General features: G+C 35.8%; 1 protein-coding gene across 4 annotated transcripts in view; it reads left to right on the top strand.

Moving 5' to 3' along the window:
• LOC106053666 (putative transporter SVOPL) overlaps nt 1-26,236 on the top strand; it is a 32,395-nt gene that overhangs the window by 2,026 nt on the left and 4,133 nt on the right. Inside the window, exons 1-13 of one of the 4 annotated variants that reach the window (XM_056005528.1) lie at nt 6,108-7,021; nt 18,348-18,610; nt 18,803-18,901; nt 19,679-19,750; nt 20,327-20,451; nt 20,537-20,600; nt 20,778-20,903; nt 21,040-21,168; nt 21,341-21,488; nt 23,072-23,152; nt 23,539-23,732; nt 24,673-24,762; nt 25,395-25,508. In XM_056005528.1, the coding sequence (XP_055861503.1) occupies nt 18,437-18,610; nt 18,803-18,901; nt 19,679-19,750; nt 20,327-20,451; nt 20,537-20,600; nt 20,778-20,903; nt 21,040-21,168; nt 21,341-21,488; nt 23,072-23,152; nt 23,539-23,732; nt 24,673-24,762; nt 25,395-25,508 (1,416 nt within the window). In that variant the 5' untranslated portion in view covers nt 6,108-7,021; nt 18,348-18,436. Of the gene's footprint in view, nt 1-6,107; nt 7,022-7,108; nt 7,224-11,875; nt 12,150-18,347; nt 18,611-18,802; nt 18,902-19,678; nt 19,751-20,326; nt 20,452-20,536; nt 20,601-20,777; nt 20,904-21,039; nt 21,169-21,340; nt 21,489-23,071; nt 23,153-23,538; nt 23,733-24,672; nt 24,763-25,394; nt 25,509-26,236 lie in introns of those variants that run through there. The other 3 variants (XM_056005531.1, XM_056005530.1, XM_056005529.1) reach the window with 3 other exon arrangements.

Here is a 26,236-nt window from a genome sequence, read left to right as displayed (position 1 = left end):
AATAAAAGCAAATTACTCACACTTAAATCTATGAACGCAGCCAAAGGGGTTTTGAGTTTAAACCCCCCGCCAGGGGGGTTTGAGGCTAAAAAATACATCTTCAGTGTAAGAAAAAAAGCAAATTACGCACTGAAAATGCTATGAGCGTTGCCAAAAGGGGTTTTGAGTTTAAACCCCCATTCAGAGGGGTTTAATGCTAAAATACCTCTTTAATATAAAAAAAAGCAAATTACACACTAAAATTATTTGAGCGTAGCCAATCCAATCGGGGGTTTTGAGTTTAAACCCCTCTTCTATAGATGACGTTTGTTTAAAGTTTAAAACCCCTCCAGATGGTTTTGAGTTTAAGATCCCCCTACAGAGCATTTTGAGGTGGAAAACCCCTAACAGATGATTTTGACGATAAAACTTCTCTTTTCGATATAAAATCTAAAGCAAACTACAGTCACTTAATTCCAAGAGCGAATTCAAGAGTGGTTACACATTTTTACCAGTGGCAGGACTCCCTCAATAAACTGCAGTGAATAGTCATCTGCCGAAATTGAAAAACACTAAATGTGGCTCAACAAAGATGGCTAACACAGATTTTAGGAGTCAGTTATAGAGATCGGGTTTAAATCAAGGAAATCCTATGCCGAACTGGGAGTCGACCCTTTAGTAAGATTGTGAGAGAGCGACGCATGAGGTTTGCGGGACATGTTCTCCAACAAAATGAATTACGCATAAGAAGAGTTGCAATGATATCCTAGTACAGTGATGCTCAAAATACGGCCAGCGGGCCAGATCCGGCCCGTGAAGAGGTTCCATCCGGCCCGCCGAAACGTCGGTATAAAGTGTAGAAAATCTCCCCACCCCTTTAAAAAATATATAGGTTGAAAAATGTATCTTTACATACGTTAGGGCCCTCACTTTTCCTCTGATAAATTGGTACCACGAGCTTTAACATTTGTACCTTTATGAAAAGGAAATTAATGAATCTTTCAGAACCATTGAACGGATCTTTTTTGTCGAACATGGTAATTAGCCAACAAACTTTTTTTTTATAAAGTAAGTCTGGCTGTTTCAATAAACAACATATAGCAAATTGTGACGTGGAGGATCCATGGGATTAAAAAGAGACAAAAACATGACTTAATGGCGAGGCTAACTACTAAGTCGCTCACAATTTAAATAGAGAACTTAAGCCATTTCCAGACAGGTAGAAAACAATAGATTAAGGATAAACATCAACTATACCAAATTATTAATGTAATTACTAGATCCACGGGTTTTTAATGAAATAGTTTCAGGTCAATTTCAAGCTGTTTTTTTTTTAACCTTTTTTGGTCATGTGGCCCGCGACACGAATGTCGGAAATTAAAATGGCCCGCAGGTTGAATTAGGTTGGGCATCACTGTCCTAGTACAACTTGACGCCACTCATTCATTGAGGTCCTCATGGCAGGTGGGAAGAGGCTTCAGGCATTACCAGTGACAGATTTTTATTTTAGCGCTCCCCAGACCCCATTGCTAGTAATGGCAGGGAATTTACAATTTTATGGAAACAGCTTGACGGCAAATGCGCCAAACGGCGCGGGAGGGTCTAAGTCAGTAAGAATAGCACATTAGGTTTTTGAAATAAAACTTTTTAATAGAGAAATACCTCAGAATATGCATTTTGTTGGCTTTCAATATCAGAAATCGTGCTTGGCGGCGGGGTTTCGCCCCGCGCTGAGGGAACTCCTAGCGCTCCCCCAGACCCCCTTGCTAGTATTGGCGGGGAATCTACAATTTTTCCACAAACTACAGGAAGAACCTATTCTAGGGCACAAAAAACGTCTTCCGAAAGAATGAAGGGTCAAAATGCAATAAAGATTATGTACACACACACACACACACACACACACATAAATACATATAAAAAAAAATTCGCGGGGGGGGGGGGAGGGAGGAGTCGGGGGGGGGGGAGAAAAAAAAATCCACCCCCCCCCCGAAAAAAAAATCCTGGCTACGCCCATGATATATATATATATTTGCGGATTTTCTGGCATCTTCTATGTCTGGCAAGTTCACATTAAGTCCAGTTAGTAAATTACGCACATTCCATGTTAAGAGTGGAGCTCCTTTTTTTTTCCTTCATGTCGACTGGTACATTGGCTTTGTGCTTGCTTTTCAGATTTTGTCCTATCCTCGTGTACCCAAACGAGGCAGGCATGACGTGACAGCACCTTAGTGACTGGGGGCTGCCCAACTTAAGGCGGGTGGTAGCTGTCCATTGGTATCCTAGGATCCCTCCCACCCTGGCGCTCTGCTCTACGTCAATTGAGCATTTGGCTTATAACCGGTAACTGCCACTTCCCGTGTTTGGCCGACGCCAAAGGCGAAGCTGGAGTGTCCGCTCCAGTTTTTGGATTTGGGCTTTGAGTAAGCGAGAAGAAAGCCTGGGCATTGTTTATGGTCGGAACGATGTCGCCCACACAGCAGTTCCCCCCTCTCCGCGCAGCTGATGAGACCAAAGGAACGGAATGTCCGATACAGTTTGGGATCAGTAGCGCCGCAGGCTCTGTCAGTTTGCAGCAATCTGCTTTAGCGTCACCAGCTCGTGATTTTCCTCAGGGTTTTCTCCCGAAGCCTTTCCCATGTTTGGGTATAGCCGCAAGGCAGCAGAGGTTTGGATTCAGAGTTTTCCTTCTCCTAGATGGGTAGCCAACCAAAGCCCCTCCTGCCCGAAGCTTACTGATTTAGGCGCCAGTTGTTCGCCTTTCCCTCTTCTCTCTGGTCAGATTAACCGGTGATCGTTTTTTTTTTTTAAGTACCAAAATAAAAAAATTAATAAAAATTAACTGGCAAATGGTGTTAACCTTCAATTTCTCTGTGGTTGAAGTATTTGAAGTACCATACAGGATTGTATGCAGCGTACGAGTGAGCCAGATAGTTTCTCAGAAGTTGTCTACGTTGCATTCATTCATTTATTTTGTTACAAAGCTTATATCAACTCACTCTGGTAAAAAATTGTACATGTTATTTCTCCACACCCAATCTCGGATCTAGTTGAAACTTTACACAATTATTTATTTTACCTAACAAAACATGAATCATAAAAAAAAACAATTAGTCTTTTAATTATTGATAATTAATTATTTAGTTTGATATATAAAAAGGAAATAACTTTTATATTATTGAGAGGTTTAGTTGCACACGCAGAAGTCTTCCCCAAAGTTTTTGTTGTTGTTGTTGTTTTTCAAAGGATTTTCTATTTTGCTTGTTTGTGTTTCATTCAAATGTTAATTTGTGTTCACGAGAGTATGTACATAATATGCATGTTGTATGTCTAGCTTTAGGATTGTTCTCGTCACGCTAGTTTTTTTTTCGAATAGGCTACTCAAGTGTGCGCTAGTGGTGACAACTACTTAGCTACACGTCAATACATTGTTTTTTAAAGTAAAAATAATCGCTTACAATGAACCATTGTTGATCAGTGCTGTTCCTGGATTTGAACAATGCCCTGCAAGCAGAGAACGTATAGATCGGAAGTGCACAGGTGTGCTGGACTGAATGGGGAGTCTGAAAGCTGTAAACAAATCTATAAATACATAAACTTTTATGCTAAGGCCAGGCCAACAGAGGTCGAGAGAGAGAGAGAGAGAGAATAGGCATGTATCAGATACCTACAAGAGTTCGGTAGACAAGGTGCATTCTGAAAATTCCTAAGTTGAAATTAAACCACAGTCTTAAAGGGAAACTCCGATGGTTGTTCAAATTTGAGTTATTGACATATTTAAATTCTGCGTAAAAAGTTGTAATACTAAACATTTTACCATTTTTTATTTAAATGCTTAGAAACATTTATATTTAATCAATTAGTCAGTAAATTCTTGACATCTCAAAAACAAAACAAAACGGAGATCTTTGAGATTTTGTTTTTAGGTTAGGCATAGGTCACTTTCCTCAACAATACTGAAAGGAAACTAGATTTGACCAATCGTATCGCTTCATTCTTACAGTAGCTGTTAGGCTGTTAGTCTTAGTGACGGCCTAGTCAAGTGCTATGGTACAGTTATATATAGATAGATAGATTTAAAAGCATATATATTAGGATAACCAACTCAAAAAAAAAGTAACATTTTCATCTAAGCCCCTCCCTGTCCCAAGAAGTAAATAGATCGCAGGTCTGACTGATTCGAACAAATTGGTCAGTGTAAAGTTAGTCTAGAATACGTGTAGTCAGTCATGACAAGACAACCAAGCGATAGTGTTTGTTGTGTCTTGAGTGGTCAGGCGAGTAGATACACACTGCCGTGGTTAGTCAAGCATGTAAATCTCCTTTAACACGCATTTTTTTCTTTGCTTACAAGATCTAGATCTATAACTGCATAGACGAAGATATATTTCTTTTACGAGAATGTAAACTTTGCTGTATGGTTTTCCGTTATACAGTAAGTCAATAGATTAAATTAATAGGTATGTGTGACGTCACATAGAAACCCGGTGAAAGTCTGACCGTTTTGGATGCGCAGGAAAATTACGTCAGAAAAATATCAATTACTAAGTTATTATTGCTAATAAAAACAAAAGAATAATATATTCATTATCTGTAAATCAAAACACATATTATATCAAAAATTGTCAAAACCATCTGAGTTTCTCTTTAACTAGGATTCACATTCGAGCCCCGCGGTACGGAAGCCAAGCGCTTTACTACTCGACCACCACGCTTCAAGAGAAAGAGAGAGGGGGGGGGGTGAAGAAAAAGAAACTTGAAAATAAAATTTAAAAAATTCGAGCGTAGTCCTTAGAAAAAGAGTGAGTAGGCCTGAGGTGGGGGGAAAAGGAGAAACAAAGTAGTGAAAGAGAGGACATGAAAAATAGAAATATGTGTGAGAGAGGACAAGAAAATAGAAATTTGTGTGAGAGAGGACATGAAAAGAGAAAGTAGTGAAAGAGAGGACATGAAAAGAGAAAGTGATGAAAGAGAGGACATGAAAAGAGAAAGTAGTGAAAGAGAGGACATGAAAAGAGAAAGTGGTGAAAGAGAGGACATGAAAAGAGAAAGTGGTGAAAGAGAGGACATGAAAAGAGAAATAAGGGAAAGAGAGGACATGAAAATTGAAAGTGGTGAAAGAGAGGACATGAAAAGAGAAAGTGATGAAAGAGAGGACATGAAAAGAGAAAGTGGTGAAAGAGAGGACATGAAAAGAGAAAGCGGTGAAAGAGAGGACATGAAAGAAAAAGTGGTGAAAGAGAGGACATGAAAAGAGTAGTGAAAGAGAGGGTATAAAATGAGAAATTAGTGTAAGAGCGGACATGAAAAATAGAAAGTGGTGAAAGAGAGGACATGAAAAGAGAAAGTGGTGAAAGAGAGGACATGAAAGAAAAAGTGGTGAAAGAGAGGACATGAAAAGAGTAGTGAAAGAGAGGGTATAAAATGAGAAATAAGTGTAAGAGCGGACATGAAAAGAGAAAGTGGTGAAAGAGAGGACATGAAAAGAGAAAGTAGTGAAAGAGAGGACATGAAAAGAGAAAGTGGTGAAAGAGAGGGCATGAAAAGAGAAAGTGGTGAAAGAGAGGACATGAAAAGAGTAGTGAAAGAGAGGGTATAAAATGAGAAATTAGTGTAAGAGCGGACATGAAAAGAGAAAGTAGTGAAAGAGAGGACATGAAAAGAGAAAGTGGTGAAAGAGAGGACATGAAAAGAGAAAGTGGTGTAAGAGATGACATGAAAAGAGAAAATGGTGAAAGAGAGGACATGAAAAGAGTAGTGAAAGAGAGGACATGAAAAGAGAAAGAAGGGAAAGAGAGGACATGAAAAGAGAAAGAAGGGAAAGAGAGGACATGAAAAGAGAAAGAAGGGAAAGAGAGGACATGAAAAGAGTAGAGAAAGAGAGGATATAAAGTGAGAAAGTAGTGAAAGAGAGGACATGAAAAGAGAAAGTGGTAAAAGAGAGGACATCAAAAGAGTAGTGAAAGAGAGGATATAAAATGAGAAAGTAGTGTAAGAGCAGACATCTAAAGAGAAAGTAGTGCTTGAAAAAAGAAAATAGTGGAAGAGAGGACATGAAAAGAGAACGTAGTAGAAGAGCGGACATGAAAAAGAATAAAGTAGTGAAAGAGAGGACATTAAAAGAGAAAGTAGTGAAAGAGAGGACATGAAAAGAGAAAGTGGTGAAAGAGAGGACATGAAAAGAGAAAGTGGTGTAAGAGATGACATGAAAAGAGAAAATGGTGAAAGAGAGGACATGAAAAGAGTAGTGAAAGAGAGGACATGAAAAGAGAAAGAAGGGAAAGAGAGGACATGAAAAGAGAAAGAAGGGAAAGAGAGGACATGAAAAGAGTAGAGAAAGAGAGGATATAAAGTGAGAAAGTAGTGAAAGAGAGGACATGAAAAGAGAAAGTGGTAAAAGAGAGGACATCAAAAGAGTAGTGAAAGAGAGGATATAAAATGAGAAAGTAGTTTAAGAGCGGACATCTAAAGAGAAAGTAGTGCTTGAAAAAAGAAAATAGTGGAAGAGAGGACATGAAAAGAGAACGTAGTAGAAGAGCGGACATGAAAAAAAATAAAGTAGTGAAAGAGAGGACATTAAAAGAGAAAGTAGGGGAAGAGGACATTAAAAGAGTAAGATCTTAGTCTGTAGCACGCATAAAGGTTGAGTGGGCAAGAGGAGAGGAGAGCCAGGTAGACTCTCGTGTGATGTGTTGAGACTGTGTCATTGACGTTTCATCCCCTCCCTCTTACGACAACGCGAAGGTTCACAGGCCTATCAACAAGCCTCAGTATACTGTCAAGTCACTGATTCGAACATTGATTGCCTCTACAGTGCACCTATTTTAATATTCTTTTACTGCTGAGTATTATTGTTAGCTGTCTCGTCCAGTCCTGGATGGTCTCTCATAAATTTCTTTATAGTCCTTACGAAGCTGACTCATGCATTTTGTGTCATAGCGTAGACTTTGGCTATTCATTCGTCTTGTGTAAGCCTGTGGTCTCTTGTTGACTAAAGGATATTTATTACATACAGGTGGATTATATTTAGCAACATCATGATGTAAGTTAGTTTTTACACGTTTTTTTTTTATCATGCTGTTATTGTTTACTACACACAATTTCTGCCATAGCTAATGCACTTTTTGGTGTTATTTTTTGTGAATAAAAGAGGTCTGGTATATTAACATTTTTTTTCTTCGCTCTGTTAAATCTGTTTATTAAGTGTAGTAGCCACGCTCTGGCACCGCCAGGATCGAGTATCGGTAAGAAAACAATACTCATTAGAGTTCTCTTTATACAGTTATTACAATGGAATAGTGGGATGAATGTCACTGCACATTTAAAAGTTACTTCTGATGACCAGTGTCCGATGTAAGCTACGCATCCTTGTTTAGGCCGACATAGAACAGAAGTCCTCTTTACCAAATAAAACAGTTGAACCCTTCAAGTAGAAATCACGAAAAGATTGAACACAAACTATAATTTAATTTCAATAAATTCACTTAAGTCGATTTAATTAAACCAAACATGAAGCTTGTACCTTAGTGACCGAACCCCGCGCATTGTCTTCGCTTGTAGTTATACCTCCCACTTCTCCAATAGGCAGAAAGAACAATTGGGTTTGCATTGTCACGTGGAATACTGTGCATTCAGTCTTCATCTTCGGAATCGAAGCCATTGCCCGTGTGATACTGCAATGTCAATATGTATCACGGACTTTCTCTTGTTTGTCAATAAAATATTGATCTGGTCGGTTCAACTGTCTAGTCTGTTAATACCGACATGTCCCACTAGATTCTGACAATGTCTAGTCTGTTAATACCGACATGTCCCACTAGATTCTGACAATGTCTAGTCTGTTAATACCGACATGTCCCACTAGATTCTGACAATGTCTAGTCTGTTAATACCGACATGTCCCACTAGATTCTGACAATGTCTAGTCTGTTAATACCGACATGTCCCACTAGATTCTGACACTGTCTAGTCTGTTAATACCGACATGTCCCACTAGATTCTGACACTGTCTAGTCTGTTAATACCGACATGTCCCACTAGATTCTGACAATGTCTAGTCTGTTAATAACGACATGTCCCACTAGATTCTGACACTGTCTAGTCTGTTAATACCGACATGTCCCACTAGATTCTGACACTGTCTAGTCTGTTAATACCGACATGTCCCACTAGATTCTGACACTGTCTAGTCTGTTAATACCGACATGTCCCACTAGATTCTGACACTGTCTAGTCTGTTAATACCGACATGTCCCACTAGATTCTGACAATGTCTAGTCTGTTAATACCGACATGTCCCGCTAGATTCTGACACTGTTTAGCAGTGAGGAGGTAGGCTATATTTAAATCATTCAATAGTCTGTTGTTGATGAATTAGCTTTGCGGAACTTGGAGAGGCCGTCCAGATACGCCTATTTATAACAGGAATGTACATTTTTTGTTATTAAGAGATCAATCGACTCATCCGTTAGGCGTTGCCCCACATTTTGTTGCTCGTGTCACTATATTTAAGGTTAAAGATATGCTTTGCATGTTTTGAAGTTCCGATAGACAAGTCCCGAATTTCGATATCAAGACCTCCACATCTAGATCTAGGTGTCCAGATTTTAACCACCTTAAGTAGCCTTGCTACTAATAAAACCTGAAATACTTTCTATACAACAGTGGGCTGAGAAAACTGAAGAGCCTGCAGTGTTCTCTAAAACGTATCGGGTTATTATTTTTTAAAGATCTACAAATCTTCGAATAATGAAATAGTTTGTCATCGTGACTATCATATTGTAATAACTTAAGTGAGGCATCTCAACGAGGCACATATATGTTTATTTACACGATATCACAGGTACACAAAACAACATCTTCTCTTAGCACAGTCTCCTCATATTGGCTCTCTAGACTTGGGCTGAAATCGTTCTTCTTTCTAATGTTGACATCCTTTTAGGTCTAGTCTATCACAGTGCGCACCTTCTAGCACTAGCCTGGATGGCGGTGCGCATTGTAGAGTTATAACATTGCCCCCTTCTTAGAGCTTTTCGTCCCGAAAAGAAACAGTGCAGTGGAGGTTTGACAGTTCAGGTGGAGGTCGATCGGAGGGAACCACAGACGGTAGGGTGCCTGTAGTCTACGAAGCCATCTGCACAGTTTTCTGCGGCCGTCGCTTTCTCTTCTTCCAGTTGGCCAGTCTATGCTTGAGACGATGTCGTGGTCGCTGCTTCGACCTCATGAAGATAGTCGCTGATGCCAGCCAGCTGACAAAGAGAAGTAAGTGGAGGTCAGGGTTGCCATCCACTTAACACAAATGGAGATTGTGGCGACCACTGTAGTTCCCAGGGCCGTTGTTCTAAGACGCCAAGTTAGTGGATCTTTTCCATGAACGTATCGTGACAAAGTTGTAGGCCCACAGGTAGCCATGGTTTCCAGCTCATAGTCTTTCTCAGCTTCATCTGTAAGGTATGCCCATGAAACATCCTTGTAGTGTTCATCCACCACTACACCAGGTTTCGCTGGAAATAATTCCCCACCGTTCAAGTCACTCTCACTGATGTGGGCAGAAGTACACATTTCTGTCAAGTTCAGATCTTGTAGCTGGGTTTCTTGGCATGGGCACTGTCCACGCAGGTCGCCGCCTATACAGTTCTTGTCAATCGCCTGGATGCAGTTGCCAAGCATCGAGTTCTCTCTTATGCCGCTGCCAAAGTCAAATACGTTGTTTCTTTCTCGGATATTGTTGGGGCCCATATTCGCAATTTCACCCGACGACATCCAAGGCAAGAAATCAGAAATGGTCTTGAGGCTTTCATGGTTTGTCTTGATCTGTCCGGCTCGTTGCAGGTATATCAGGAACAAAAGTTTCAGGCACATAACAGAATTCTCTAGTTTCTTCAATTGTTTCTTTTCTTTCAATTCTGTATATCCCATTGAGATCGTCGCAGCAATCCTTGTCACGTTTCTCGCCCTGAAAGTCATCCCGCCAGACTTGCCCACAACACAGTCACAGACGGCGCTCCAATCCCCAGCGCCTCCATCACCACTGTTTGTGCAGCCACAGTCCTGACCAAGTAACTGCCCTTTCATTAACGAGTTTATTTCTTCTTTCGATTGCGATACAATTTTATCACTTTGATCTATTTGCCTTGTACTTGCAATACACTTTCATCTACCTTGTTCAACATTATGTTCCTACTCATGTTCCCCATCATGATCCTAATCGTGTTCATTTGTTCCTTAAATACATCCCCACAGTCCTGGATCTTGCCAATGACATCAACAATCCCAGGTTCAATTTCAAATTGATAGGTCTCCGGATCTTTTTCTTCATTGATCAGAGCTTGATGCAGACGAGCCGTGAGCGTTTCCCTGCTACTGACGGGTTTTAAACCTCGGTCCCGAAGCTCTTGTCTAAGCTCTTTAATTAAGAGCTGATGTAATAGCTTTAACGATGCCAGAGATAGAATCCTACCTCCTCTCGTTGAGTTGCCTATTATCCCACTTCGACACCAATGTAATAACTTAAGGGAGGAAACTCAACGAGACATAGATGTTTATTTACACGATATCACAGGTACACAAAACATCTTCTCTTAGCACAGTCTCCTCATATTGGCTCTCTAGACTTGGGCTGAAATCGTTCTTCTTTCTAATGTTGACATCCTTTTAGGTCTAGTCTATCTTCTAGCACTAGCCTGGATAGCGGTGCGCGTTGCAGTTATAACAATATTTTAAAATGTTATCCTCCAAACTCGAAACTCCTAAACTCTTTAGTAGTTAATCGCTAAGCGTCACAGATGGCATTTTTTTTTAATTTTTGAATTCATTTCATTATAAATAGGCTTTTTATACGCTTCAAAAAAAAATCAAAAGTTTCTTTTTTAAAAATTCATAAATAGAGAAGGTGGAAAAAATTGTTTAAGCCCTAAAAAAATATATAGGCCAACAATATAAAATCTTTCTAATGTTCTTTCTGTGTTGATCCAACACAAAAAATGTGTAAGCACAAACATAAAAGCCCAGTCCTATTTTTTGTTATATAGATCTAGCGACAAACCAATGTAATTGCCTTATAAAAGTTTATAGTTATTAGTTTGTCTCGAGGGCAAAATAAATTATAGTTACATCAACCTGGTATTACACCCCTTGCACACAGAGACACGGAAATAGCACACACTAGTGTAAGTAGGATCTCACGTCTCTCCTAAACAGTCCCCTGAACCTTCTTCTCATCTAGATGCAGAAGTTTAAATATTACAGTATTTGTCAATTAGTTGAATCTTTTGACTCCTTACGTATGACATTTATGCATGTTGTTTTCGAGTGGTTTAATAGAGGAGCTGCCATATCAAAGGTAGACTCTAGCAGCTAGCGCATTCAGTTTTTAATTTTCTGTTGTTTTTTTTTAACTTTTCAAAAAAAAAAAAAAAAAAAAACCTTTACCGTGTCCAACTGTGCTGAACACTTACCAATGACGTGGCAACCTGTGGGCAGTTTAGACCAATAGCTCTTTGCCACGCCACATGTCGTGACGTTAGACAGGTTGCGGCGTCACAGGTCAGTGTTAAAGCTTTCTATAACGATTGGTCTCTGTACAACAGAGTTGGGTTGCTACAATTGTATAGGCCTGCATAACTGCACGAGTTATTAAGAAGACATTTTTTCTCGTTATTTTCATAGACTTATTCTTATGATTCTACACACCAGCACTCACAAATCGCCAGTCTGGGGAAAAAAACAAACTGTTCTAACTGATTACACAAGTCAACATCTGTTCCTATTGCACAGAATACATCCACTCGTTTTTAGCTCATGCTGTAGGGGGGGCGGGGAATGGAGGGTGGGGCCTTGTAATCACTATCAACCTTTTTTTTTTAAAACTTAGCATGCAATTAAATGTGAACCAGGTGTAGTGGTTTAACAGGCCCACAGTGCCACAATTAAACACATATAGATTCTACACATTCTTTTGTTTGTAATAGTATGCCTAGTAGTGGTTAGTAGTCTAATTAAGTTACCAAAATTGAAAAAAAGAAAGACTGTCCGAAAGATATGGTAAAATTAACGTTACAGCTAGCCTAAGGCTTAAACTATCGTTATAAGGAGATGTTCCTGTACGAGCTGATATTTCCAAACTATTTTATAAAAGGTTATCCTTCAGCCTAACCATTATATCGGACAGGGTAAGAATTTATAGGTTTAAGAAACATTACTTATTATTATTAACATAGATAGACAGACAGACAGACAGATAGATAGATAGATAGATAGATAGATAGATAGATAGATAGATAGACAGATAGATAGATAGATAGATAGATATAGATAGATAGATAGATAGATAGATAGATAGATAGATAGATAGATAGATAGATAGATAGATAGATAGATAGATAGATAGATAGATAGATAGATAGTGATTTGATGCTTGAATCAGACAAACAGAGAGATGTTTGTGGATGGATGGATAGGCCCTTTACAGGTGTAGATACGGATAAAGATAGATGACATGAATGATGCATATAAATCATGGGCGGACTGAGTGGTAAAATCTGTCCTGGCATTATCATACCATCTGGCTCACAAATGGATAGACATACGACGCATATCTATTGTTATCTGCCCTTAAAGTTTTGTTAGGCTAATGCATCAAAAACAACGCAGGCATGCAAAAGTGGGTTCATTCAGATAGGCCTCAATTAACACGAAGGCCTATTGTATTTCTACAACCAGGTAACTTTCACTCATTACTTGCGTAAGCGCGAACTTAACCCCCCCCCCGAGTCTCCCCCGTCAATTCATTGTACCTCTAAGCATTTGCTTGGTTGCCATATAGCCAGTCCGCCCCTGATATAAATAGATCATTCTTAGGTTTTTAACCCTTACCCTGCATGTCAAAGTGATGGGTTATCTCTTTTACAAAGCTTATATCCACTCACTCTGTAAGTCTTGCACTAATTTTGAACACGTTATTTCTCCCACACCCTTTCTCGGATCAAGTTTAAACTTTGCACAAATATTCATTGGCGACGAGAATGCACGAATCAATACCAAAAAAAAATTAACTTATTTGTCATTAACTACTTGTATTAATTATTTTGTTTGATACCACCAAGAGAAATTAATTCTTCAGTATTCACAGATATGGCTACATATGTGGAATTTTGTTCCCTTGGGTAATTATAGACGTTTATTCTCCAACATGCATTGTCGGATGAAGTTGAAACTTTGCACAATTATTTATTGTATCTAAAAAAAACTTGAATCAATTAAAAAAAAACTTTTAGTTAGTTATAAGTGTTTTTTTTTAATCGAATAAGGCAAATGACTATTACATTATCTTATATAGTCATTGAGAGATATAGTGTAAATGCGGAGTTCTTTCCATTAAGTAAGCTTTATTTTAAAAAAAATTGCTTGTTTAGTAGGATGTTTTTAGTTTACTCTTTGTGTTAAACGTTTAAAAAAATTAATCTAAAGAAAACGTTTTGAAAGCAATAGCTCTGTTTCTTTGGTTCAAATTGTGTTTCATTGGAAATTAATACTGTGGTTATCATGACTAATAGATCAGAGATGCTACAATTTTTTACCATATCGTCAAATAAAAAAAAAAGTGTTGTATAGTGGAGTCATGTGACTTTGCGCACAGCCATAGCTCCCCCACTCCCCTTGGTCAGAAACCTTTCACCTTTCATTAGGCAGTTTACTTCGTTTCTTCTTGTTTTTCCAACGAGCTTTAATCATTCGTACCATCGCAGTACTAGCCAAGGGCCAAAGGTTAAATGATTATACAACAAAAAAATTGTGTGGATTATGTCAAAGACCTAATCTAAATAAATGTCTTGGTGTCATGAAGATCCTGCTAATAATGTTAGCGGTGATTAACACCACGAACGGATTTGACCCCAAAAAGCTTTACTTGACTTCACAATAAATCACTTCTTCACATTTCCGAGGAGCTCCAGCTGTTTCATACATTATATAGATCTAAATCTTGACTTGAATCTTGTATCATTTCGATTGATATAAACATTCACACTTGAGTTTTGAGACAGTAAATAGTATCGGGCAGTGTCTGTGGATGAAACATTACGTTTAGATCTAGTTTTTACTTTAGGTTTTGTTTGTTTTTTACTGGTCACAGTTGGACAAATTACTTTAGGTTTTGTTTGTTTTTTACTGGTCACAGTTGGACAAATTACTTTAGGTTTTGTTTGTTTTTTAGTGGTCACAGTTGGACAAATTACTTTATGTTTTGTTTGTTTTTACTGGTCACAGTTGGACAAATTACTTTAGGTTTTGTTTGTTTTTTACTGGTCACAGTTGGACAAATTACTTTATGTTTTGTTTGTTTTTACTGGTCACAGTTGGACAAATTACTTTAGGTTTTGTGCCGTCTGTTCGTGTCTGTCTTGATCAAATATAGATCTCAGAAGCAGTGCTGTTCAAAAATACGATGTCATCATCACCTACACTGCGCTTTAAATAAATGCTTCGGCTAGTGGGCTACATTTAGTTATCTGAAGCGAACCTTTTTTTTAAATCTAAATATGCAAATAGTTCTCAGCTACATGCACAAACTGAAATGCTTTGTCTTCGTTACATCTAGATGTAGATCTATACATGGATGTAAATGCTAGTCAAATGAATGTAATTACAAAATGTTTTTTTTTTAAAGTAGGCCCCATATGTTCCTCTTAGTGCAAATGCTACTTACGATTTTCCGAAATTGAATAATTTATATTTCTTTTACATATTGTTGTTGATCTGTCGTTGGATTGTTGTACCAGATTGCTAGTATAATGAAACCGATGTAGGCGTATTATATTTATTAAAAACAATTAAAACAAACTTTAAATAACTTAAAGAAACTTCTCTTGTAACCAAAAAACGAATATAACTTTATGTATGTTTTTTTCAGACCTCTTGCCGCACATGGACCAGTATTCTCTCTCTATATATTTTTTAGCTTCAAACCCCGCTGAATGGGGGGTGGGGTTAAACTAAAATCGCCCTTTTTTTAGGGCCCTTTTTTTTTTTTGAGTATTTTGAGTGTGTAATTTGCTTTTTTTATATTGAAGAGGTATTTTGTAGCTTCAAACCTGAAATCTATTTATTTATAAGAAAAATATCAATTTATAATAGTCTTTTACTCAACAAATTATAAATATATATGGTATTATTAGATAATTACTTATTATTTAAGTATAAAATCTAAACAATTAAACATTTACATGCAACACTAACCTGTACTTCAATAACAAACAATTGAACAAAAACTTTGCATGGTTTTAGAAAGTTGGGATAAATTTGGCTCATATCTTGCTTTTAGTTTCAAACACAACTCTAAATTTTCATTTGTTAGTTGGCTTCGTACTTTACTTCTAATTTTATTTATGCAAGAGAACGCTTGCTCGTAAAAATATGACGATAGTCAGCTTTCCAAATGGCAACTTTTTTTTACCTTACTGTAGCAATCTGAAGATTTCCGTGCGTCGAATATAAGTGCCTAATCTCGTGGCATTTTGTTTAAAGCTGTCCATTTTTGTTGCGTTACATACATTTCTGGACCTTCAAATCTTCCAAACTGATTTTCAACTTTTAAATCGATCAATAGCATGTCTAGATATCCAGTTTCAATTCCAAATGGCTCAGGCTGAGACTCACCGTAAACTCAGGCAGATTGTGGCGGATGTCAGGTGGCGGCCCACATCTAAGGGTCTGACAAGGCGTGGTAGCACGACCATGTCCAGACTTAGGATTGGCCACACCTACATCACGCACTCTTTTGTGCTGAAGAGAGAGGAGCCCCCACTTTGTGAGTAGGCCTACTGTGACTCTCGCCTCACCGTGGAACATATCCTCGTTGATTGCCCCAGATACCAGGATGTCAGGGAGAAATATTTCAGAGCCACAAATTTAAAAGCACTATTTGATAATGTCGACCCTGAGAGGGTACTGGGCTTTATCCGGGAGGTGGGGCTATCTACGAAGATCTGATTTATGAGTTTGTGGACATGTACTATTTACATTAGATTTTTACCAAATAATTAAATTTTTACTACCTTTACTATTTTAACTGTGAATAGACCTTGATTTTAATGATATGACTGTATAGAATCTGGCCCTTGTTGTTTAGAGAGAGAGTGGTCCTTGAGGGACTGCAGGCACGACATGGCCTAAATTGTGCCGATGTGCCTAAAATCAAAACCAAACCAAACCAAATGGCTCGATGTGGATTTTGGTAGGCCTACTATTAATGTTGAGATTTTTAAAATAAATGCTACAGTCGTTTTGTTTGTTTTGAATTGCTCAAATCTGTCAATAAATTCATCTGTAATTTTTCTTTATAACTGTGCTGAAGTAACTCGTGTCAACAGTTGAACTGGTTTTTATCGCAATATTGCTTTACAAATAGAAATCGAAATAACTGACCGCTTTGAATAATTTCTGCAAAAAGAATATTTTTTTCTTCAAAACAAACGAATTCTTCTACCAAAACATAGATCCCTTTCCCTGCAGTTTTAGATTCACGATGTTCTTAGGTTGGAACGTGACCTCCGTGACCCTATCAAAGGTGCCGGTTGGAACCCACCCCGTCCCCAACACGTCCTCCTTTTTATGTTTCTTCTTTCATAGTGTGTCTCCATCGATATTATTTTACAAATATGTTGTTTTTTATCAGCCCCCTAAAGGGGAAGAGACGCTATTAGTTTTGTGTGGTCTGTCTGTCCAACCGTCAGTCCGTCCCATTAAGATCTCGAAAACTAGAAAAGATATTGAAAATTCAACATCATGATATTTTAGATCATTCAAAGTTCAGATATAATGGCTACTTTTTTTTTTTTTTGAAAGTGAAAAATTTCATTTTTAAAATAAACAAGCAAGCAGTTTTTTTTTCATAAAAGACACCATTTTTTACAACTATTCACTATTAATAGTAACAAACACGGGAGGCTATTTAGTAAGGGAGTTGACTATTTACCATATTTTAAACACATTTATGTAAATGGTTGTAGATTTTTTGTCCAAAAAATATTCTTTTTACAGTTTTATTGCTAAGCTAACTAAGTTCTGTCATACTAATTACTACATTATGTATATAATGTATACTTTTATTTTTAAAGAGAACAAAATCTAGTATGTATATAAGTGGAACATAATTTAAAACAACAATGGATAAGTAGTTTTTCATATTATCACATGAACTACAGTGCAGAGCATTTACCTGGGAACATTGAACTAAAGGAAGGGGAGATTTTCTTTTTCTTTTACAAAAATGTGGTTGTTGTTTTTTTTCTTGAGGCTTTGAAAAAGATATTGATCCTTTACGGAACAATTAGATTAATTAGATATATATGACATTAGTTACGCCAGGTCCACGAACGAACTTCTTCTTCCCTTTCACCTATCTTTTGGTCTGCTGGACCGTTGGGACACCACACAAGATCTGTCAACCTTCTTTCTCCATTCTTCTCTGTCATTTCCCTTTGATAGAATTTCATTCTGACATCCTTTCTGAAAATATTAAAACCTGCTTTTTTTCCTGCCTTGATGGACTACTTCGGGGGCCGATTTTGAGTTTGTGTTTCCACACAAACTGTCTTTGTAACCTTGTTTTTGTTAGGTTAAGTGTAAAAAAATCTCTTCTGATAAATCTTACTGTTTTTTTTTTATGATGTGGGAGTCTATTAATGATAATAGTTGGCTGAGTTGAAGTCATTGGTTAATATGCATGACTAAATGCATGACGCTTAGGATGTAATCATCTTCTTTTTTTAAGTAACGTCTGTATTATATAAGATAATAATGGCAAGGTCTTCGAATCTCAAGATTAAGAAGTTTAGTGTTTCATATGATTTCGCAAACCCAGTTGTGACTTGCATATTTTGCCACATCTGATACAAATAAGTTTTCTTTTTGTCTTCTGTGCCTGTCTTCAGCAAGGGATTTTAAGTCTATTATTTTCCTAAAACGGAGGGATTCTTAACAAAAATGGTGTACATTATGATATTAATTTTAAGTATCATGGTGTTATGTACTAATTGAATAAGATAAATTTCTATTAAGAGCCATAATGTTTTGTTTGATATTTCAATTTTTAAAATTTCATTTAATATACAAATACTATGATAGTTTTTCGTTTTTATATCACTAAAAAGTAAATACATATACTCAGAATTACAGTGCGTATATATAGCACTATTACATCAGAAATAGGTAAATCTGGTAAGCAGATTCTCATATATGCATTCATTCAGTTCTTGTGGTGTTTCAGTGTATGTGATTGTATTTAGTGTTCATTGATATTTGCACTAAGCAGTCGTTTGCGAATAATCTAAGGTTATAACATTCGAGAGAAATATTTATTAATATTACAGAGAAACAATGAGATGAAGTGGCTTAGGCAGCTTGCAATTCGAGTAGATCTAATACATCTTGGCTGAGACAACTTCACAACTAGTAAAAAATGCGGAGCTCTGAGACAACAAGGCAGAGGAGTACTCCTTCTAGTGGGCGGAAAACCGAAAGCAATGGACACACGTTCGACACCATTCATACTTATACAGTGGAAGACGCCATAGAAGCCATTGGATTTGGATGGTTTCAATTGAAAATCTTTTTTGTCGGCAAACTAATTTCAGTAAGTTAATTGAGACATAATTGTCTTATAAACTCAAGGGAGGTCATTACATTTTATTTGTAGATGATTCTAATTGTTATTTAAACAGTTATGAAATCAGTATTATTTAAGGATTTAATTTTTTTTTGTGGTTGAATTTTATTCTATTTTTGTCTCAAAAAATAAATTTTTTATTCATTTATTTTTCTCTAGGCAGCTGACTCCATGGAGATGATGATGTTGTCAGTATTATCTCCCTTGGTTAGATGTGAGTGGCAGCTGGAGGACTACAAAGTGGCTTTCATTACAACAGTTATGTACCTTATATAATCAGTCGCAGTGCTTCTCAAATGACACATAACTATATGTATGGGTCTTTGTGAGAATGTTTGCCATGTTCTTCTTGTCTAGACCCTGATCTTTTTTTTTTTATCTCTTCCCCCTCTATCCTACACACAAACCATACACTTTTCTACAACCCATTTTAAAATTGTCAAATTATTGAAATGGAAATTTAGAAAATACATACTATTCATATCCTATTATTGTGTCTCAATGGTGTCATCCTTGTGAAAACACTAAAAACACTAGATACTCCCAAATTAGTGAATATGACTTTATTATCCAAACTAGAGACCTAATAAAAATCATTTATGTAGTTTTAATTGAAAACTTGTGCTCTGTGTATGTTTTATTTAACACCTCTAATTTCCCAAAAAAAATGAAAATCAATTTCCACCTCCAACAAAGATGATTGCCAGGTCGTGTGGTATGCGCTACGGACTGTTGTCATGATAGTCCTTTGTTTGTACCAGTCCTGCTGCCATCCCCTGGTTTGGAATAAAATGTAATTATCTTCATTTCTAAAAGAATATCTTAAACTGGCACAAGATTTAAGCCCAAGATTTTTTGGCCATCTTATTCTCTACCCAATCACCTACTTTGTTCTTTGCACCATATTTAATTATTGTTTTTGAGATTGACAAAAACCAGATGTAATTTTATTCCTCAATCTTCTTTTATCTTAAAATACCATTTTAAAACTAATCTTTCTTATTGTAAATTTATCTTCTTTTTTTTTTTTTTCAGGCTGTATTTATAGGTATGGGGATTAGTGCCCCTTTATTTGGCATAGTGGGAGATAACTATGGCAGAAAACCAGTAAGTTTTATATACATTTATATTTTAAAGACATGTTAATTAATTTGTAATAGATCTAGACTAATTATAATAAATCTTTGCAATTGTAAATATTTTTACCAATGGTTTTTGTTTAGCGCAATTTTATGCTTTTAGCATGCTCAGTGCGCAACAGTCCAATAATTTGTATGGCCAGTTGGGGGAAGCTTAAAATTGTGTTGATTTTCTATTTAGTGTTAGAAATATTATTTATGTAAAAGCAAGTCCTAATTTAGTATTTTTAAAGCACTTTGAAGCTATTAATGTTTTGTAATATGTACTATATAAAATACAACAATTTTTTGTTGAGAATATTGTAAACTTATCATAATTTAAACAACATGTACTGTTGGAGATTCATAAAGTATTTCACTAGTAATTTTTATACAAGAGATGCATGTATTCTTTGCTATGTTTTTATTACATTTGCATTAGTTTTAAACAATACTTTAAAAGTGTGCATGTGTTTATCTCTTCTATTTAAAGACACAGTAGGAAGAGAGAAATGTCAAGACAGAAGTAGGCTATATTAAAATATGTCTGTAATCCTTATTTCAGACTCTTATCATGGTAACTGTCTGGATAGGCTTTTTTGGTTTTCTTGCCACATTTAGTCCAACTTATTCTTGGATAGTACTTCTCCGTGGCTTAGTTGGTGTTGGAATGGGAGGATCTCCACAAGGGTAATAACATTATTTCTTTATTTGTGTGTCTGGATGACAGAGTGATATGCTGTAGCTGCTGTTTAATAAAAGTATTATTTTTCAGTTTTTCACTAACTGCAGAATATGTGCCTTCAAAATACAGAGCAAAGCTTCTTGTATTTGGAACAGTAAGAGTCTTTTCTAAGTTATATGTACATACAATTTTGTAAAATGTTATTTATATTAAAATCAAATTTATCTGTAAAATAAAAATTGTATTTGAATCTTTGTTAGTAGAAAGTTTTATTGTTTTTTTTTAGTTTTTTTAAAACTCAGTCTAAATATTTTTTTTAATTTTTTAAAAGATTTTCTGGACCATCGGTGGTATATTTGAAATACTTTTAGCCATGATTGTGGTTCCAGCATTAGGATGGAGATGGCTTTTAGTATTCTCTGCAATCCCAGTTCTTTTAGCAAGCTTTGGATTGTTAGTGAGTATCCTATTTTTTCAACAAAGAAGTTTTATTTTAATTTTGTTTAAATTTATTTTTTTAATTATGTAAATAAAAAGAAAAGTATGATGGATTTATTAAAGTTGAAACAGAATTTTAAAACTTTTTTAAAAAGTTTATTCCAGAGTCAGCTAGATTTTTAGCAGGTGCAGGCTATATAGATGATGCTGAAAAGATATTGGAAAAGGCAGCCAAAATAAATAAAGCTAAGTTACCAGATGGTAAATTGACACAAAGTCAAAATGTAAGTCAGTCTCTTGATAATTCTCAAATAAGATTTGTACTTTGTTAAAATTTGTATCTTATTTTTTTTAAATATTCAATAGATTAAACATTATCACAAATGCTATTCTAGATCAAGAATTCTTTATAAAGATTACTTTAAATGGTTGGTTACTCTGTTTTCTCTCCAAAAGGTTCCACTTGGTAGACTAAAAGACGTGTTCAGCAGAGAATACTTGAGATCTACACTTCAGCTCTGGTTTCTCTGGTTTGGTGTAGCATTTACTTACTATGGCATGGTTCTTGCTAATGCTGAAGTCTTAAGAATCAGAAATGAAGAGTGTGAGTATTTTTAACTTCATTTTTACAAAGCTTATATCATCTCACTCTGTCTGTCTGCCTGTCTGGTAAAAAGTGTACACTTTATTTTTACCACACCTATTCTAGGATCAAGCTGAAACTGTGCTTAATTATTCATTGACCTAGACAAGTCATGAATCAATTAAAAAATTTATCCAATTAAACAATTAATTACTGGTAATTCATTATTTTGTTTAAGGGAAACTAATACGTCAGCATTCACAGATATGGCTAAATTTGTTGTGTTTAGTCCCCTTAAATAATTGTTAATGCTATTTTTCCTTCACACATTCTCTGATCAAGTTGATTATTTATTGTACCTATTTGGAATTGGCCTCCTTCAGTTGTAGAATGACTATGGTTCATCTCGCACACTTCTTCATGTGGCTGTGGAGTCCTATCTTGGAGAGACACTCCCGTCCACAAATATTGCAGGTTAAGGTGGCTTTCGCTTCAAAGGTAGAGGAGCTGGCCATTTTTCACATTGTACATTTTTCTTCCAGAGCTGAGGCCCATATTTTTTCGCTGTCCATAGCTTTCTTGGTCACTGTCTCTCTCCATCTGGTGCAGTCTAGATCTATGTCTTCCCATTGGTTAGTATTGATGCTCACTGATTTGAGGTCCCGTTTTATTACATCTATGTAATGTAGGTGGGGGCGAACAGTTTTTCTTGAGCCATTGCGAGTTGTCCGTAGAGGATGACTTTCGGGATGCGCTTGTCCTCCATCCGGCGAACATGTCCAAGCCAGTGTAAGTGGTGTTGTCTGAGGACTGTAAAGATGCTGGGAATACCTGTTCTCCATCACTTTTATAAAATTGTGTCTTTACAGAATGTTGATGGTTTTGGTGTGGTCTCCTGAGATAATTAGGTGATTACATCTTTGAGAAGGGGGCAGGGTATTTTTTAGCAGCTCGATAAGTTTTGCTCTTGTTGATGAAATTTTTTTTTTACACTTTTATTAGCAATTATTATTATGGCTTTTATATAGCGCTACTTTCATGCTTATAGCATGCTCAGAGCGCTTTGGTCCAATCTCAGTTTTGGACCAGTGGGGTGGAGGGGGTATCTAGGAGAAGGTTTTTCCGTGCTGCCTTTGGGCACTCAGTAAACACAACTCTGCCCGAGTCGGGTGTCGAACTTCGAGCCCCCTTTATAGGTAGCCAAGCCAAGCTAAGTTCAAGTGCTCTTAGCCTCTCAACCATGCTTCCCACAATATGAAAGCATGACCTATAGAGATTAACACATTTTTTAGTCCCTCTCTATTCTTTGGTAGGGAGTGAGATCTTTTTCTATTTAGTATTCTGAGTATTGTTTAACCAGGGCTTTGTATCAGTTAAAGTTGAGATTGCTTGAACATTAATTATCTTACTAAGCAGTTTTGACATAATTTTTGCATTTTTGAATAACAATTTGTAATCTGATGACAAGATTTGTAGAATCACAAAAGTGATATTTGAAAAATATTTATATGAACTAAAAATAATTATAAAGTTGCCTTATTTTTTTTTATATAAACGTATTATTAGGAAAAATATGCTTTACGACTCTTTTTTTTGTTCCTCAGCTACATCAAAATGTAAATGTGTTTATTTAACTACAGATGATTATTTAACAATGATACTATCTTCATTTGGAGAGTTGATTAGTAAGTATGGTGGTGGAACAATTTATCTCTATATGAATTTTGTTTACTTGTAGTATCATGAGTCAAATTTGTCAAAGGTAGTGCTGTCAAAAGACAAATTGAGCCCTGCCTCTCCTCCAGCCAATCTGAAAATTAATATGTATTTTATATATTTTAGAAATACATTTTTTTTTGTTCCATTATTGTTTCGTAGTTAATTTTTTGATTTACAATTAGAAATACAATGTAAATTTACTATGGCACATCAGAATAAGCAATTATTTTCTTATAAATAAAGGACAATCCTTTTTTTAAAAAAAAGTATTGTATACATATCTGTATATCATGCCTTTGTACATTTTAAATAAAAATTGATTTATATAATAATCAATAATTTCTTTCTGCAGGTCTGCCCATCAACTTTCTTTTATTTGATAAGATTGGGCGACGTTTCACAGGAGCTCTGTGTTATTTTGGTGCTGGCCTCTTTTTTGTTCTCCTACAACTCCAGGTGGAGCTTGGTGTCCTCACTGTCTTCATGTTTTTTGTTAGAGGCTTTGCTACAGCTTGCTTCAATTTTGTATATATATATTCATCTGAGGCAAGTATTTGTAGTCTGGCCAATTAACTTCTAAAAATAGTTCTTGTTTTTTTTTTTTACTTTTACCTGACACTATTTAGTCCTTTATATTTCCTATTAAATGATGTTAATTTCATATTTGACCATGAGCTGTGGAGGATTGTATGCAATAAGGGGAAATTATTAATCATGTATCATTGACTTCATATCCCCAGTCTGAAAAATTCCAGTTGCAGTTAAGTAATAGCTATATAATTCCTGACCATCACTTCAGATAGAGTAAAAGTAAAGAAAAACTCAGTTAAATAATATAATTTAATTTTTCTTTTTTGTTCACAAAGTAATAAGAACTAGTCAGCTACATAAAGTTTATTTGTTACAGAAGGTAACATATTTGGCAGCTCAGTAATTTTCTGTCCATTTGTCATGGTAAATGTATAGTAAATAATATTTGACTATATTTTGACTACAATTTATTGTCATAAACAAAATGGTTATAGAAAACTTTTGTTTAAACATATTTTTTTTACATTAAATTTAGGGAATCATTTTCATTTAACTTATACCATGAAACCTTTATGATGCTATCAGAATATTATGAATATCGAATCCTACTTTTTCAAAAATGTTATGGGATTTATTAGGAATGTTTCATTTGCTGCCCAAAAATTGTATACATAAATCCATAGTATAAACATATTTACAAAGAACCTGTGATGAATAAGAGGAATTTACACAATGCCTGGGGAAAGGCAATTCAATGTTTCTTTTTACACTCAAATATATTAAACCTTAAAAAATAATGACAAATATTCTGTCTATTATTTAGTGTAGTAATAGTCTTAAGGCAAAAATGTTCAATTATAAAGGAAGCACAAACAAAACTAAACTAAAGCATTCAAATAACAAAGAAGCAATGTTTACTTGATTCTTTTATCCACTTTTATCTTTGTGCCTTCAGCTGTATCCTACATCAATTAGAACTTTAAGCATAGGCATGGCATCTGCAATGGCTAGAGTGGGTGCAATGTTAACACCTTTTATATCTCAGGTAGGTAAAATACTTTTCAGACATGTAGACTCCACACTTATGTAATTGTTTATTTAGTTCCATAGATGGACAAAACAATGATGCTTTCATTAATTATATTCACAATTTGTAGTGTAAGCCCTGACATTTGTGGCTTATCTTTTAAATTCCAGATGTTCCTATGAGAAATAAGATAATTATGTCTTAATCATATCCATGTGTTAGTCATGCATGTTAATTAAAGAAACTCTGCTGAATCAATTTTCCTGGCTGATTTAGGCAACCTGCTCCATGCTCTAATGGTACTAGGGAAGAGGGAGCACTTGTTAGAATTTGTCTTAGAATATGGAAATGTGCCTTTATCGTTTTATCTTTCTTAGTATTATGTTAGGTTGTGTATTACTGCTACTTTTACATTTTAGTTTTCTATCTTGAAATGTCTCTAAGGGATTTTACTAACAGTGTTTCTCTAATCAAATGTGAATATTCATTATAAATCTCATGGCTCAAAGAAAAAGAATGACTAAGTATTAATAAAAAAGCCTTATAAATAAAATATATTTAGTGGCATGATAAGTTAGTCACAGCATTATGGTAGGAATGAAATATTCTTAAAATATTCAAAGTTCACAAATATAAATTTTTTTTTACAGGTACTCATATCACAATCAGTTGCTTCTGCAACCTGGGTGTATGGAAGCATCTGCTTACTGTGTTGTATTTGTTGTTTACTGTTGCCAATAGAAACAAAAGGAAGAGCACTACCGGTAAGTGTTAATCTTTAGTTTAATAAATTTTTAACATTTATTTTCAGGTAAATCTTGTGAAGATTCCATTGAAAAAATTAATAAAAAGTTAAACCTTACAGTATTAGTAAAAGATATTATCCTAATTTTGTAAGACTTCTTAGAAGACAGGTTTAAAGTAATATTTAATTTTCAACAAACTTCTTGCCCTGGTCACCTTCAAATGTACAATGACTATGGCTCATTAGGAAGATTTGAAAGAAATGAGATACTGGGCATTGGTTATGACCTGAATTTTGTTACCCACAAAACACTTCCCCCCTCTCCATCCAACTTTTGGGTTGAAGAACAGCAAATAGTCAGTATGGTTTGGGATCAGCTGGTTCACAGAGTCTGCTAGAATGAATTTAAACACTATGTGCAACAAGTGGCCTAAGGATCACCAGCTCCTGACTTATTAGATATCAAATCAGTCACTACAGACTCCTTAGTGACATTTTTAGCTACAAAAGAGAAAGATATAATTTCCATGGGAATTTACATCAGACTGAATGGATAGCAGTTTTGATGTGCCCTATAGTATAGAGAATTGTAGTGGTAAATACAATACAATACAGAGAGTAACACAGAGAATCAACTTGTGTTTTAAAAAGTTAATTCCACCATCTCTCAATTCCAGATTTTTCTGTCAGAAATATTTACCTTCGAATTAGTTTGCTACTAAAGTCACAGGGTATCAGAGGATAAAA

Source organism: Biomphalaria glabrata, chromosome 12 (assembly GCF_947242115.1).
Source record: "Biomphalaria glabrata chromosome 12, xgBioGlab47.1, whole genome shotgun sequence".
In the NCBI taxonomy this organism is placed as follows: Eukaryota; Metazoa; Mollusca; class Gastropoda; family Planorbidae; genus Biomphalaria; species Biomphalaria glabrata.
Note: the sequence above shows the minus strand (reverse complement) of the source record. Positions and strands in the feature narration are given on the sequence as shown.